The sequence below is a fragment of the Chlorocebus sabaeus genome, chromosome 7 (genome assembly GCF_047675955.1).
Source record: "Chlorocebus sabaeus isolate Y175 chromosome 7, mChlSab1.0.hap1, whole genome shotgun sequence".
NCBI lineage: Eukaryota > Metazoa > Chordata > Mammalia > Primates > Cercopithecidae > Chlorocebus > Chlorocebus sabaeus.
The window spans coordinates 95,777,484-95,793,394 of NC_132910.1; the positions used below are offsets into that span (position 1 = coordinate 95,777,484).

The window sequence follows — 15,911 nt, forward strand, 5'->3', positions numbered from 1 at the left end:
CTGAGAAGCCAAAATGTTTCTGTGACCCACTTTACTGTGATAGTCACTTTACTGTGGTATTCACTTTATTGTGTGGTGGTCTGGAACTGAACCTGCAGCATCTCTGGGGATATGCCTGTACCAGCAGTGTGAAGTGCATTTTCTCCACAATGTTGTCAACACTTGGAATAATCATTTTCATTGTAGTCATTCTAGTGGCTGTATAGTAGTATCTCATTGTGGTTTTAATTTGCTCTTCACTAGTGTCTAATGAAGTTGAGCATCTTTTTGTACAATTACTTGCCAATCATATAACTTCCTTGGTAAAGTGAATGTTCAAATATTTTGCTCATTTTTAAATTGGATTTTTCTTCTTACTGCTGAGTTTTAAGGGATTTTTATATATTCTAGATATAAATCTTGGTCAAATACATAATTTTCATTTTAGGAAGTAAAACTATTTTAGATAACTATGCTTTGTTAATATAATACATAATCTATCTGTATTTTAAATTTTCTTTATTAATAAGGGGAAGCATTATCTCCATAATCCTCAGCTACCAAGTTTTCCCATGCCCAATAAGATAGCCAGCTGGCATATGAAAAATAGGTAAGGAGAATAAAAGTAGAAAACGTATTGATTTTCTCAACATCTTTCTAATACCTCCTGATTTTAGGAGTCTCTTAGCAAACTACTAATAGTAGGAGATAAGAGACTAGATAGTATATGTGATAATTAGTCTTCCTCCTTTTTCCTGTTAAGCAAACTTAATAAATAAGCAGTAAGAAGTAACATTATTAATAAAACTTCCTGTACTTTTTAAAAAATTAGATTTCTTTTATCTCTTAGACTAAGACCCTGTTGTTTACATGACTGTTTTCCTTATCAGACTAAAGGAAAACATCAGTGCCTAGTGTATAATTCTATTCTTATTTCCTTCATTCTCTCCATTGCCTTTAGTCCCTATTCATCGTCGTCTTCAATCCTCTCTTCTACCCTCCCCAGCGTCTGACATGTATAATGTGCTTAATTTGGTGATTCCAAATAAGTTTTGGCTACCGACTTTTTGGTGATCCTACAGATCGCCTATCATGTTTTTTACTTCAAAGACAACAAAATGAAAGTAATAATACAATTCTTCCCAGAACTTACAGGAAGAAGAGCAGAGTCTTTAATGAGTGAAAAAGTGAAACCTTTTTCTGTAGTATCCAACTAAATTAGTACTCTCTGCCAGAATAAAGCAAACACATTATTTTTTAAATAATATTCACTATTTAATACTTTAGTGTACCCAGCAATGAATGAACCACAGAGAGCAATCTCTTCCAAACAAGAGTGAATCTAGGTAAATTCTGTGGCTAAATAACCACCCCCCCTGAAAAAGTAATACATTTGCAGAAAACAGCATACAAAATCAAATCTACTCATTTTAAACCATGGGAAAAAACACATTTCCACATATCTCTTTAAAACCTTTTAATATATCTAAAAAATTTCACATACTTTTATGATTTTATGGGATATATGACTGCCCAGGGAATGCTACAGTGTCAGACACAAATTTAAAAATAACTCTTCCATAAGTACTGCTAGAACTGAGATGTACAGGAGATTATACAGGCAATCTTTACATAATATCAAAAGGATATAGACAACCCTAGGGCTGTAAGTATCCCATGAAGGTAAATAAGAGACGATTAATTATATTCCCCATATTAGATTGGTTCTCATCAGACACCTAATACCAAGCTTATTTTGACACTGTTTTTAAAAAGATCCAGTATTAAAAGAATAAACTTCCTCTGGGTAGAAAAAATAGTAATTCTGACCTATTAAAGATGATATATATTGATAAAACACAGTCTTGTTCCCAAATATGCAATAAACCATTACTCTAATGTATGAACACTAATGAAATAATCACCTATTATAATTATGTATATATTGAAATTTTCAGTTCAACTCTTTTGGTATAAGGGAAAATAAAATGATTGGCTTCAAATCCATTTTTAGTAATGTAAAATATGTGAGCTTTATTACATGTTAAAGAAAATAAAGATAATATGACCCCAAATTTATTTTTCAAAGTTACAATAAAATATTTTTAAACATATACAAAATTACAAATAACCGGTGCTTTTTTCAATAAAGGTACCCGATATACTATTTAAATACAGGATAAAACAAAGATATGTTTAATGATTTTCATCTCATTTTAAAGTCACCTTATTGAACGATACATCATGAAATCTATAGTTGTACATCTAGGAAATTTACCAATGGAGCTCTCTTCCACCGGTGTATATATTTTAATTTGTCTCATATGGGTGTCTCTTCCATTTTGGTGATTGGCTAGAACAGCAATCTGTATCATGAATGTACGAGTTGGCTTCTTATGATTGTCAGTTAAGGGAACATGAATCCAGCCACTTGGTTCTACCAATTCAAGTTGCTGCCAAGGGAAAAAAATATCAGATTATGCTTTTATTCAATGAATATAATTTATAATAATGAATGCATTCTGTAATAAAATTAACTTATAATTAACATTTTGCTCAATGAAAGAATGATAATATGACAATAATCACTACCAGTTATTGGTCACTTTTACCATGGTCTACTTATAGTTGCTAAGCACTTTACATGTACCATCTTAGTAGACAAAATAAAAATAGATGTGCTTCATGTTTACAGAACTTGTACAACTTATACAACTTGTACTCTCTGCCAGAAAAAAGCAAACACACTAGAAAGCACAAGTCTCACAACTTTTAAAAATATGCGAAACACAGATGGCTTATTACACACAGGTAGTATATGCCTCCTCCATGAAGAGAAACCAGAATAGTAAGTAGATACTCATATTTTGAACTGATAATCTAGGAAAGAAGGCTAGGATTCATCAGAGAAGAGATGGGAAGTACCAGAAGTAAGGAGAGGGTTCGAGGTAGCTTGCCCAGCCAGGGAACTCACTGAGAGAGCCAGGAGGGGCTCCTGGATGTGGGGAAACAATATGAGAGATATGGAGATACCCCCAGGGCTCTACACTTTGAAACAGGCTTATAGGGTCTTAGTGATGAGAGAAACCCTCTACCAACTAGGGCCTTGGGCCTGACATAATGAGCTGTCTACAGACTGTAAAGAGACGTTACTCCAGAAAGGAACCTCAGAATCCTACAGGCATCCCACAGATCCTGGAGCAACCTCAGCTGGGTGCCACTTGGAGAATCCAGATACTGGAGATCTAGAGACATGGCTGCTGCTGCTGTGCTGCTCTAAGGAGGGAGAAGGAAGACTGGGAGCTCCCATGTACCCCTGGGAAGGTCCCAACTGACCTGCTGCAGGCTGTTGTTGAGACAGACATGAGAAGACCACACTCCCCACAGCTTCTTGCCCATGCTGCTTGCCTAGGAGGAACCCATCCTCTCTGGTTCCCAGCCCAAGGTGCCATCTTGAGAGGTTAACACTGGGCTGTACCCTGACCTCGGGTTAAGATCGGGCTGAACCAGCTGCAGCTGCTAACCAGTCAAGGAGAAACAGGGAAACCAGGCCCTCCTACGCATATCTAGAACAATACTCACACCCTGCAATGGGCTGCTGTGAAACTGAGCTGAGTGGACTATACTCCATATTGCTTCGTGCCCATGCTGCCTGCCTGGGAGGGGCCCTGCCCTCCCTGGCTGCAGTCCTAAGGTGCAGAGCTGTGCCCCAGCCTCAGGCTGAGTAATAGGCATGGTGGCTAAAGCTGCCACTCAGTCAGAGGACAGACAGAAGAGACCAAGCTCTCCTAAGAAAACTTAGCACAAGACCCTCTGCCCTGCCATGGGTGGCTGTAGGACTGAGGACTAGCCTGGCCAACCTATTGCAGCTACCAGCAACACCAACATGGGCAGCAGGGTTGTTCTACCATTGTTACTGCCATCACCCACACCATACCAGCTGAACATGAGCCTGAGGACCCAAACACCTGGCCAACCCTCTCCACTAGTAGCTTCTAAGCAAGCCACCTGGAGGCCCAAGAATCAGCCCTCCAGGACTCACTAACAGTAGAACAAAGGTAAGTTGCTTTGGGGCCTAAACATAGGCACACATAACATAATGTGGCCACCACTAGGGCCCAAAGACTGGCTCAGGTGGCATCCAAGTCTTCAGCTAAACTTCACTACAATATCAACTAATAACTGAATCCTAAGCCACCAAGGAAATCACAGATATCACTGACCTTGTGTACTGACGCAGAATTCATACAAAGATCACACTATCACAGGCACCCAAAATACAAGTCAAAGTATTTTAATCAGTAATACCCATACATCTTCAGAAAAATATTTTCCCCTACAAAAGCAACTTCAAATAGTTGAAACAAGTGACTGCTAAATCAGATGTGGCGACATCAATGGAAGGACACAGGAAACATGAAAAAGCAGGGAAAATAATCACGTCTCCAAAGGACCACAATTGTTCAGTGACATACTACAGTCAAAAAGAATTTCTCAATTGAAAACTTAGGACTAGGTTAAAAAGAAAGAAAGAAAGAAAAGAAAGAAAGAAAGAAAAGAAAGAAAGAAAGAAAAGAAAGAAAGAAAGAAAGAAAAAAAGAAAGAAAGAAAGAAAGAAAGAAAGAAAGAAAGAAAGAAAGAAAGAAAGAAAGAAAGAAAGAAAGAAAGAAGGAAGGAAGGAAGGAAGGAAGGAAGGAAGGAAGGAAGGAAGGAAGGAAGGAAGGAAGGAAGGAAGGAAAGAAAGAATTTTAAATTAAAAAGAAAAATCCACAAAATACCAGAAAATTATTTAAAATATTAAAACTCAGTAAGATGAAGGAGAAATCTGAAAACCAATACAAATAAATCAGTAAATCAATTCAGGATATGAATGAGAAATTTATCAAGGAGACCGATACCTCTTTTAAAAAAAAAAAAGCAGAAATTCTGGAAACAAAAAATTCATTGAAGAAAATAAAAAATACATTTGAAAGCTTTAATAATAGAGTAGAGCAAAGAGAAGAAAGAATCTCAGAACTTGATGACATATCTTTTGAAAGAATCCAGTCAGACAAAAATAAGGGAAAAAAATTTAAAAGAATGAACAAGTCTTCAAAATGTCTGGGACTACATAAAGCTACTGAACTTACAAATTATCAGTATTCCCAAGGAGGAAGAGAGATCAAAAAGTTTAGAAAGCCTGCTTAAGGAAATAATCAAGCAAACTTCCCAAGTCTATTAAGATAAAGGAGGCCCAGTGACTCCTAGGAAAATACATTGCAAAAAGGACTTCACCATGGCATATTATATTCAGAATATCTAAAATCAAAGCAAAATAAAGAATTTTAAAATTAACAAGATAAAAATATCTAGTCACCAGTAAAGAAAACCCCATCACACTAACAGCAAAGTTTTCAACACAAACGTTACAGACTAGAAGAGAGCAGGATGGCAATTTCAAAGTGCTGAAAGTTAAAAAAAAAACGGAAAACCTGTCAGCCAAGATTTTTATATCCTGTCAGAATAGTTTTATAAATGAAGGAAAAATAAAGTCTCTCCCAGATAAGCAAATGCTGAGGGGATCTGTCACCAATTAGATGGGTCATACAGGAAATGCTCAAAAGGGTCTTAAACATGGAAACAAAAGGTTGGAATGCATCATCACAAAAACATACAGAAATGTAAAACTCATTGTTCTTATAAAACAATCATACTAAGGAGGAAAAGAAAGGAATCAAATGGAAACACAACAGAATTTCATCAAGTCACAGAAACAAAAAGAGAAAAAGCAATAAAGATATTTGTAAAACAAATTGAAAACAATTAACAATATGACAGAAACAAAGCCTCACATGTCAATATTAACCTCAAATGTAAATGAATCAAACGCTCCACTTAAAAGATTGGTGAAATGGATTAAAAAAACACACACATAATCCAACTACATGCTGCCTACAAGAAACTCACCATACTCATAAAGACACATAGTCTGAAAATAATGGGGTGAAAAAGATATTCCATGCAAATGAAAACCGAAAGTGAGCAGGAGTAGTTATACTTACATACATCAGATAAAACATACTTTAAATAAAAAAAAGTTTTAAAAAGACAAAGGAGATCATTATATAATGACAAAGGGAGTCAATTTGGCCAATGAATATAACAATTCTAAATATATACATACACACACACACACACACACACACACACACACAAAATATCAGAGCACTCAAATTCACCAAACAAATATTACTATACCTAAAGAAAGAGACAGATAGCAATATCATAATAGTGGGTGACTTTAACATCCCACTCACAGCCCTAGACAGGTCATTGAGATAGATAATTAACAAAGAAACATTGGACTTACATTGGACTTTAGATCAAATGGACTTAACAGAGACAGACTACAACTTAGACCACAAAACAAGTCTTAACAAATTTTTAAATATCAAAATCATATATAGTATCTTCTCAAATCACAGTGGAATAAAGCTAGAAATCAACACCAAGAACTTCGGAAACTATACAAATACATGAAAATTAAACAGCATGCTTCTGAACAATCGTTGGGTCAATGAAGAAATTAAGATGGAAGGTAAAAGTTTTTTTGAAATAAAAAATGAAAAGACAACACATACAGCAAAAGCAGTGCCAATGGGGAGTTTATAGCATTAAATGCCTATATCAAAAAAGTAAAAAGATCCCAAATTAACAATCTAACATCACATCTTAAGCGAAAAAGATACAAAGAAAAAATTAAAAGACCAGAAAAAAATACGAAGAATCAATAAAATGAAGAGTTGGTTTTTTGAAAAGATAAACAAAATTGATAAACCACTAGCTATACTAACCAAGAAGACAGAAAATTCAAATACATACAATCATAAATGAAAAAGGAGGAAGAATGGATTAAGAAAAACCTGATATCAGAGAAATACAAAATATCAAAGATTATTATAAAAAACTATATGCTCACAAACTAGAAGACCTAGAGTAAACAGATAAATTCTTGGAAACATACTACCTCCCAATATTGAACCAGTAAGAAAACAGACTGAACAGACCAATAATAAGTAGTAAGATAGAAACGGTAACAAAAAAATCTCCCAATAAAAAATAACTCAAGACCAGATGAATTCACAGTTGAATTCTACCAAACATACAAAGAAAAACTAACACCAGTCCTCCTGAAACTATTCCAAAACATCAAGGAGGAGAGAATTCTCTCTAACTCATTCTATGAAGCCAGTATCTCCCTGATACCAAAACCAGACAAGAACACAACAACAAATACTACAGACCGATATCTATGATGAAAAGAGATGCAAAACTCCTCAATAAAATACTAGCAAATCAAATCCCATAACACATCAAAAAGATAACAGAACAGGATCAGGTGGGACTTATCCCAAGGATGCAAGGATGGTTTTACATAAGCAAATCAATAAACATGATACACCACATAAATAAAAATAAAGACAAAAACCATATGATCATCTCAATAGACACATAACAAGCATTTGATAAAATTCAGTATCACTTCAGTACAAAAATCTTAAACAAACTAGGTGTAGAAGGAACGTACCTCAACATAATAAAGGTCATACATGACAAACCCACAGCCAAGGCTGGGTGCAGTGCCTCATGCCTGTAATCCTAGCACTTTGGGAGGCTGAGGAAGGCAGATCACCTGAGGACAGGAGTTCAAGACCAGTCTGGCCAACATGGTGAAACTCCACTATACTAAAAAATATATATATATACACACACACACACACACATATACACACCCGTATATATATGTGTAGTAGTACATATATCTGGGTGTGGTGGTACATACCTGTAGTCTCAACTACTTGGAAGGCTGAGGCAGGAGAACCACTTGAACCTGGGAGCCACAGGTTGCAGTGAGCCAAGATAGTATCACTGCATTCCAGCCTGGGTGACAGAGTGAGACTGTGTCTCAAAAGAAAAAAACAGACAGCTCTTTCCCTCCCAGCAGGCGGCTGTGGCGGCGGCGGCCTGTGCAGCAATGGCCAAGATCAAGGCTCGAGATCTTCGCGGGAAGAAGGAGGAGCTGCTGAAACAGCTGGACGACCTGAAGGTGGAGCTGTCCCAGCTGCGCGTCACCAAAGTGACAGGCAGTGCGGCCTCCAAGCTCTCTAAGGTCCCAGTTGTCCGCAAATCCATTGCGCGTGTCCTCACAGTTATTAACCAGACTCAGAAGGAAAACCTCAGGAAATTCTACAACCGGCAAGAAGTACAAGCCCCTGGACCTGCGGCCTAAGAAGACAGGCGCCATGCGCCACCGGCTCAACAAGCAGGAGGAGAACCTGAAGACAAAGCAGCAGCAGCAGAAGGAGCGGCTGTACCCGCTGTGGTAGCACGCGGTCAAGGCCTGAGTGAATAAAGCACAGCTGACTGAGAAAAAAAAAAAGAAAAGAAAAAACAAACAAACCAAAATGAACAACTACAACAACAACAAAAAATAACAAAACCCATAGTCATCAGATTTAATACGGAAGAGTTGAAAGCATTCCCTCTAAGTACTGCAACATGAAAAAGATGCTAACTTTCACCACTCGTATTCAAAGTAGTACCAGGTGTCCCTGTCAGAGCAATCAGCAGGCAAGAGAAAAAACAAAAACCAGCATCCAAGTTGGAAAAGAGAAAGTCAAATTATCCTTTTTTGCTAATGATGTGATTTATCTAGAAAACCCTAAAGACTCCACCAAAAGACACTCGGATTTGACAAATGAATTCAGAAACGTTTTAAGATAAGAAATTAATATAGAGAAATGAGCAGCATTTTCATATAACAATAATGATCTAGCCAAGGACCAAATCAAGAAGGCAATCTCAATTCCAATAGCTACCGGAAAAAAAAAAAAAAAAAAACTTAGAAATATACTGAACCAAGGAGGTACACAATCTCTATAAGGAAAATTACAAAACACTGATGAAAGAAATCGCAGATGACACAAACAAATGGAAAAACATCCCAAGCTCCTAAATTGGAAGAATCAACATTGCTAAAATGATGATATTGCCCAAGGCAATCTACAGTTTCAATGCAATCCCTATGAAATTATCAAGATTCTTTTCCCTAGAATTAAAAAGAAAATTCTAAAATTCATATAGAACCAAAAAAGGCCCCAAATAGCCAAAGTAATCTTAAGAATACAGAATAAAGTTGGAGGTATCAAATTACTTGATTTCAAATTACACTATAAAGCTATAGTAACCAAAACAGCATGGTACTAGTATAAAAATAGACACATAGGCCAGGAGTGGTGGCTTATGCCTGTAATTCCAGCACTTTGGGAGACCGAGGTGGGCGGATCACGAGGTCAGGAGTTTGAGACCACCCTGGCCAACATGGTGAAACCCCGTCTTTACTAAAGATACAACAAAATTAGCTAGGTGTGGTGGCACGCACCTATAGTCCCAGCTACTTGGGAGGCTGAGGCAGGAGAATCGCTTTAACCGAGGAGGTGGAGGTTGCAGTGAGCTGAGATGGCACCATTGCACTCCAGCCTGGGCAACAGGGTGAGACTCCATCTCAAAAACAAAACAAAACAAAACAAAACAAAACAAAAAAAAACGACACATAGATCAATGGAACAGAGTAGAGAACCCAGAGATAAAGCCACATACCTACATCCAATTGATCTTTGACAAAGCATACAAAAACATAAATTGGGAAATGGGCACCCTATTGAATAAATAGTGCTGGGAAAATTGGAGGCTTTATTTATTATTCTGCTATACGCAGAATAATAAAACTAAACCCATGTCTCTCACCATATACAAAAATTAACTGAAGATAGATTAGAGACTTCAATGTAAGACCTTACATTGCAGACCAACACCTCACACCTCACACGGCAGGGTACACCCCTGAGATGACGCTTCCAGAGCAAGAATCAGCAACACTCGCTGTTCAGCAATATTCTATCTTCTGCAGCCTCCACTGCTGATACCCAGGCAAACAGGGTCTGGAGTGGACCTCAAGCAATCGCCAACAGACCTACAGCTGAGGGTCCTGACTGTTAGAAGGAAAACTAACAAAAAGAAAGGACACCCACACCAAAACCCCATCAGTTCGCCACCGTCATCAAATACCAAATGCAGATAAAACCAGAAAGATGGGGAAAAAGCAGTGCAGAAAAGCTGGAAATTCAAAAAATCACAGCGCATCTCCCCCTCCAAAGGAACACAGCTCATCGCCAGCAACAGAACAAAGCTGGACGGAGAATGACTTTGACGAGTTGAGAGAAGAAAGCTTCAGTCAATCAAACTTCTCAGAGCTAAAGGAGGAACTACATAACCAGCGCAAAGAAACTAAAAACCTTGAAAAAAGAATGGATGAATGGATAACCAGAATAATCAATGCAAAGAAGACCTTGAAAGAACGGATAAAGATGAAAACCATAACACGAGAAATGCGTGACAAATGCACAAGCTTCAGTTACTGACTCAATCAGCTGGAAGAAAGAGTATCAGTGATTGAAGATCAAATGAATGAAATGAAGTGAGAACAGAAGTGTGGAGAAAAAAGAGTAAAACAAAATGAACAAAGCCTCCAAGAAATATGGGATTATGTGAAAAGACCAAACCCACATCTGACTGGTGTGCCTGAAAGTGATGGGGAAAATGGAATCAAGTTGGAAAACACTCTACAGGATATCATTCAGGAGAAATTCCCCAACCTAGCAAGGCAGGCCAACATCCAAATTCAGGAAATACAGAGAATGACACAAAGATACTCCTCGAGAAAAGCAACTCCAAGATACATAATTGTCAGATTCACCAAAGTGGAAATGAAGGAAAAAATGTTAAGGGCAGCCAGAGAAAAAGGTCGGGTTCCACACAAAGGGAAGCCCATCAGACTAACAGCAGATCTCTCAGCAGAAACGCTCCAAGCCAGAAGAGAGTGGGGGCCAATATTCAACATTCTTAAAGAAAAGAATTTTCAACTCAGAATTTCATATCCAGCCAAATTAAGTTTCATAAGTGAAGGAGAAATAAAAATCCTTTACAGACAAGCAAATGCTTAGAGATTTTGTCACCACCAGGCTTACCCTACAAGAGGTCCTGAAGGAAGCACTGAACATGGAAAGGAACAACAGGTACCAGCCATTGCAAAGACATGTCAAAATGTAAAGTCCATCGATGCTAGGAAGAAACTGCATCAACAAGCGAGCAAAATGTCCAGCTAATATCATAATGACAGGATCAAGTCCACACATAACAATATTAACCTTAAATGTAAATGGACTAAATGGTCCAATTAAAAGACACAGACTGGCAAACTGGATAAAGAGTCAAGACCCATCTCCTGAATCTCCACATGCAGAAACACACATAAGCTCAAAATAAAGGGATGGAGTAAGATATACCAAGCAAATGGAAAACAAAAAAAAAGCAAGGTTGCAATCCTAGTCTGATAAACCATCAAAGATCAAAAGAGACAAAGAAGGCCACTACATAATGGTAAAGGGATCAATTCATCAGGAAGAGCTAACTATCCTAAATATATAAACACCCAATACACGAACACCCAGATTCATAAAGCAAGTCCTTAGAGACTTACAAAGAGACTAAGACTCCCATACAATAATAATGGGAGACTTTAACACCCCACTGTCAATATTTGACAGATCAATGAGACAGAAAGTTAACAAGGATATCCAGGAATTGAACTCAACTCTGCACCAAGCAGACCTAATAGACATCTACAGAACTCTCCACCCCAATCAACAGAATATACATTCTTCTCAGCACCACATCGCACTTGTTCCAAAATTGACCACTCAGGTGGAAGTAAAGCACTCCTCAGCAAATGTAAAAGAACAGAAATTATAACAAACTGTCTCTCAGACCACAGTGCCATTAAACTAGAACTCAGGACTAAAAAATTCAATCAAAACCGCTCAACTACATGGAAACTAAACAACCTGCTCCTGAATGACTACTGAGTATATAACGAAATGAAGGCAGAAATAAAGATGTTCTTTGAAACCAATGAGAACAAAGACACAACATACCAGAATCTCCGGGACACATTTAAAGCAGTGTGTAGAGGGAAATTTATAGCACTAAATGCCCACAAGAGAAAGCAGGAAAGAGCTAAAATTGACACCCGGACATCACAATTAAAAGAACTAGAGAAGCAAGAGTAAACACACTCAAAAGCTAGCAGAAGGCAAGAAATAACTAAGATCAGAGCAGAACTGAAGGAGATAGAGACACAAAAAACACTCCAAAACATCAATGAATCCAGGAGCTGGTTTTTTAGAAAGATCAACAAAATTGATAGACCGCTAGCAAAACTAATAAAGAAGAAAAGAGAGAAGAATCAAACAGAAGCAATAAAAAATGATAAAGGGGATATCACCACCGACCCCACAGAAATACAAACTACCATCAGAGAATACTATAAACACCTCTATGAAATAAACTAGAAAACCTAGAAGAAATGGATAATTTCCTGGACACTTACACTCTCCAAGACTAAACCAGGAAGAAGTTGAATCTCTGAATAGACCAATAGCAGGCTCTGAAATTGAGGCAATAATTAATAGCCTACCAACCAAAAAAAGTCTACGACCAGACGGATTCACAGCCGAATTCTACCAGAAGTACAAGAAGGAGTTGGTAACATTCCTCCTGAAACTATTCCAATCAATAGAAAAAGAGGGAATCCTCCCTAACTCATTTTACGAGGCCAATATCATCCTGATACCAAAGCCTGACAGAGACACAACAAAAAAAGAGAATTTTAGACCAATATCCCTGATAAACATCGATGCAAAAATCCTCAATAAAATACAGGCAAACTAAATCCAGCAGCACATCAAAAAGTTTATCCACCACAATCAAGTGGGCTTCATCCCTGGGATGCAAGGCTGGTTCGACATACGCAAATCAATAAATGTAATCCAGGATATAAACAGAACCAAAGACAAAAACCACATGATTATCTCAATAGATGCAGAAAAGGCCTTCAACAAAATTCAACAGCCCTTCATGCTAAAAACTCTCAACAAACTAGGTATTGATGGAACATATCTCAAAATCATAAGAGCTATTTATGACAAACCCACAGTCGATATCATACTGAATGGGAAAAAACTGGAAGCATTCCCTTTGAAAACTGGTACAAGACAGGGATGCCCTCTCTCACCACTCCTGTTCAACACAGTGTTGGAAGTTCTGGCCAGGGCAATCAAGCAAGAGAAACAAATAAAGGTATTCAGTTAGGAAAAGATGAAGTCAAATTGTCCCTGTTTGCAGATGACATGATTGTATATTTAGAAAACCCCATCATCTCAGCCCAAAATCTCCTTAAGCTGATAAGCAAATTCAGCAAAGTCTCAGGATACAAAATCAATGTGCAAAAATCACAAGCATTCTTATACACCAGTAACAGACAAACAGAGAGCCAAATCATGAATGAACTCCCATTCACAATAGCTTCAAAGAGAATAAAATACCTAGGAATCCAACTTACAAGGGATATAAAGTGGGAGGTGGAGGTTGCAGTGAGCCAAGATCCGGTCACTGCACTCCAGGGCAGGCAACAGAGTGAAACTCTGTCTCAAAAAAAAAAAAAAAAAAGGATTCGTCATATTTCTAGAAATGTGACTTCTGGCCATATAAAGAACTGAAAACAGGGTCTCAAAGAGATATCTGCAGACTACATTCATAGCAGCATTGTTCATAATAGCTAGAACATGGAAGCAAACCAAGCATCCACTGATGGTTGAATGGATAAGCAAATTGTGGTATAAACATATAACCAAGTATTAGCCTTAAAAAGAAAGAAATTCTAAGGTAATTGGGTCCATTCCAAGATGGCAGAATAGGAACAGCTCTAGCCTGCACCTCCCAGCGTGATCAAATCAGAAGACGGGTGATTTCCGTATTTCCAACTGACGTACCTGGATCATCTCATTGGCACTGGTTGGACAGTGGGTGCAGTCCACGGAAGGCGAGCGGGGCATCGCCTCACCCGGGAAGAACAAGGGGTTGGGGGATTTCCCTTTCCTAGCCAAGGGAAGCCATGACAGATGGTACCTGGAAAAACAGGACACTCCTGCCCAAATACTGCGCTTTTCCAACGGTCTTAGCAAACGATACACCAACAGATTGTATCCTGCACCCAGATCAGCAGGTCCAACACCCACGGAGCCTTGCCAACTGCTAATGCAGCAGTCTGAGATCGACCTGTGAGATAGCAGCCTGGCATGGGGAGGTATGTCTGCCATTGCTGAGGCTTGAGCAGGTAAATAAAGCGGCTGTGGAAGCACGAATGGGGTGGAGCCAATGGCAGTTCAGCAAGGCCTGCTGCATCTGTAGGCTCCACCTCTGGGGGCAGGGCATAGCTGAACAAAAAGCAGCAGAAACTTCTGCAAACTTAAACGTCCTGTCTGATAGCTCTGAAGAGAGCAGTGGTTCTTCCAGCACAGTATTTGAGCTTAGAGAACAGACAGGCTGCCTCCTCAAGTGGGTCCCTGATCCCCAAGTAGCCTACCTGAGAGACACTTCCTAGTAGAGGTGGACTGACACCTCACACAGCTGGGTGCGCCTCTGGGAGGAAGCTTCCAGAGGAAGGATCAGGCAGCAATATTTGCTGTTGTGTAATATTTGCTGTTCTGCAGCCTCCGCTGGTGATACCCAGGCAAATGATCTGGAGTGGACCTCCAGGAAACTCCAACAGACCTGCAGCTAAGGGACCTGACTCTTAGGAGGAAAACTAACAAACAGAAAGGAATAGCATCAACATCAATAAAAAGGACATCCACACCAAAACCCCATCTGTACGTCACCAACCAAGACCAAAGGCAGATAAAACCACAAAGATGGGAAGAAACCAGAGCAGAAAAGATGAAAATTCTAAAAACCGGAGCGCCTCTTCTCCTTCAAAGGAACGCAGCTCCTCACCAGCAACGGAACAAAGCTGGACAAAGAATGACTTTGATGAGCTGACAGAAGTAGGCTTCAGAAGGTTGGTAACAACAAACTTCTCAGAGCTAAACAAGGATGTTCGAACCCATCACAAGGAAGCTAAAAACCTTGAAAAAAGAAGAGGAATGGCTAACTAGAATAAACAGTGTAGAGAAGACCTTAAATGACCTGATGGAGCTGAAAACCACGGCAGAAGAACTACGTGACTCATGCACAAGCTTCAATAGCTGATTCAATCAAGTGGAAGAAAGAGTATCAGTGATTGAAGATCAAATGAATGAAACAAAGCAGGAAGACAACTTTAGAGAAAAAAGAGTAAAAAGAAATGAACAAAGCCTCCAAGAAATATGGGACTAAGTGAAAAGACCAAATCTATGTTTGATTGGTGTACCTGAAAGTGACGGTGAGAATGGAACCAAGATGGAAAATACTCTTCAGGATATTACCCAGGGGAACTTCCCCCACCTAGGAAGGCAGGCCCACGTTCAATTTCAGGAAATATAGAGACCACAACATAGATACTCCTCGAGAAGAGCAACCCCAAGACACATAATTATCACACTGACCAAGGTTGAAATGAAGGAAAAAATGTTAAGGGCACTCAGACAGAAAGGTCGGGTTACCCACAAAGGGAAGCCCATCAGACTAACAGCAGATATCTCAGCAGAAACTCCACTAGTCCTAAGAGAGTGGGGGCCCATATTCAACATTCTTAAAGAAAAGAATTTTCAACCCAGGATTTCATATCCAGCCAAACTAAGTTTCATAAGTGAAGGAGAAATAAAATTCTTTACTGACAAGCAAATGCTGAGAGATTTTCTCACCACCAGGCCTCCTTACGAGAGCTCCTGAAGGAAGCATTGAACATGGAAAGAAACAACCGGTACGAGCCACTGCATGGCAAATTGTAAACACCAAAACATGCCAAATTGTAAACACCATCAATGCTAGGAAGAAACTGCATCAACTAACGGGCA

General features: G+C 38.8%; 1 protein-coding gene and 1 pseudogene across 3 annotated transcripts in view; one reads left to right on the forward strand and one right to left on the reverse strand.

Moving 5' to 3' along the window:
- The window catches only part of ANAPC10 (anaphase promoting complex subunit 10), a 135,187-nt gene that overhangs the window by 17,298 nt on the left and 101,978 nt on the right, over window positions 1–15,911 (reverse strand). For 2 of the 3 annotated variants that reach the window (XM_007999900.3, XM_073017655.1), the window contains one exon: window positions 1,987–2,432. The exons of the other annotated variant lie outside the window; for it this stretch is intronic. In XM_007999900.3, coding sequence (XP_007998091.1) covers window positions 2,202–2,432 — 231 coding nt within the window. In that variant the 3' untranslated portion in view covers window positions 1,987–2,201. Of the gene's footprint in view, window positions 1–1,986; window positions 2,433–15,911 lie in introns of those variants that run through there. 3 annotated transcript variants of the gene reach the window in all.
- On the forward strand, window positions 7,909–8,453 carry LOC103236326 (large ribosomal subunit protein uL29 pseudogene; annotated as a pseudogene).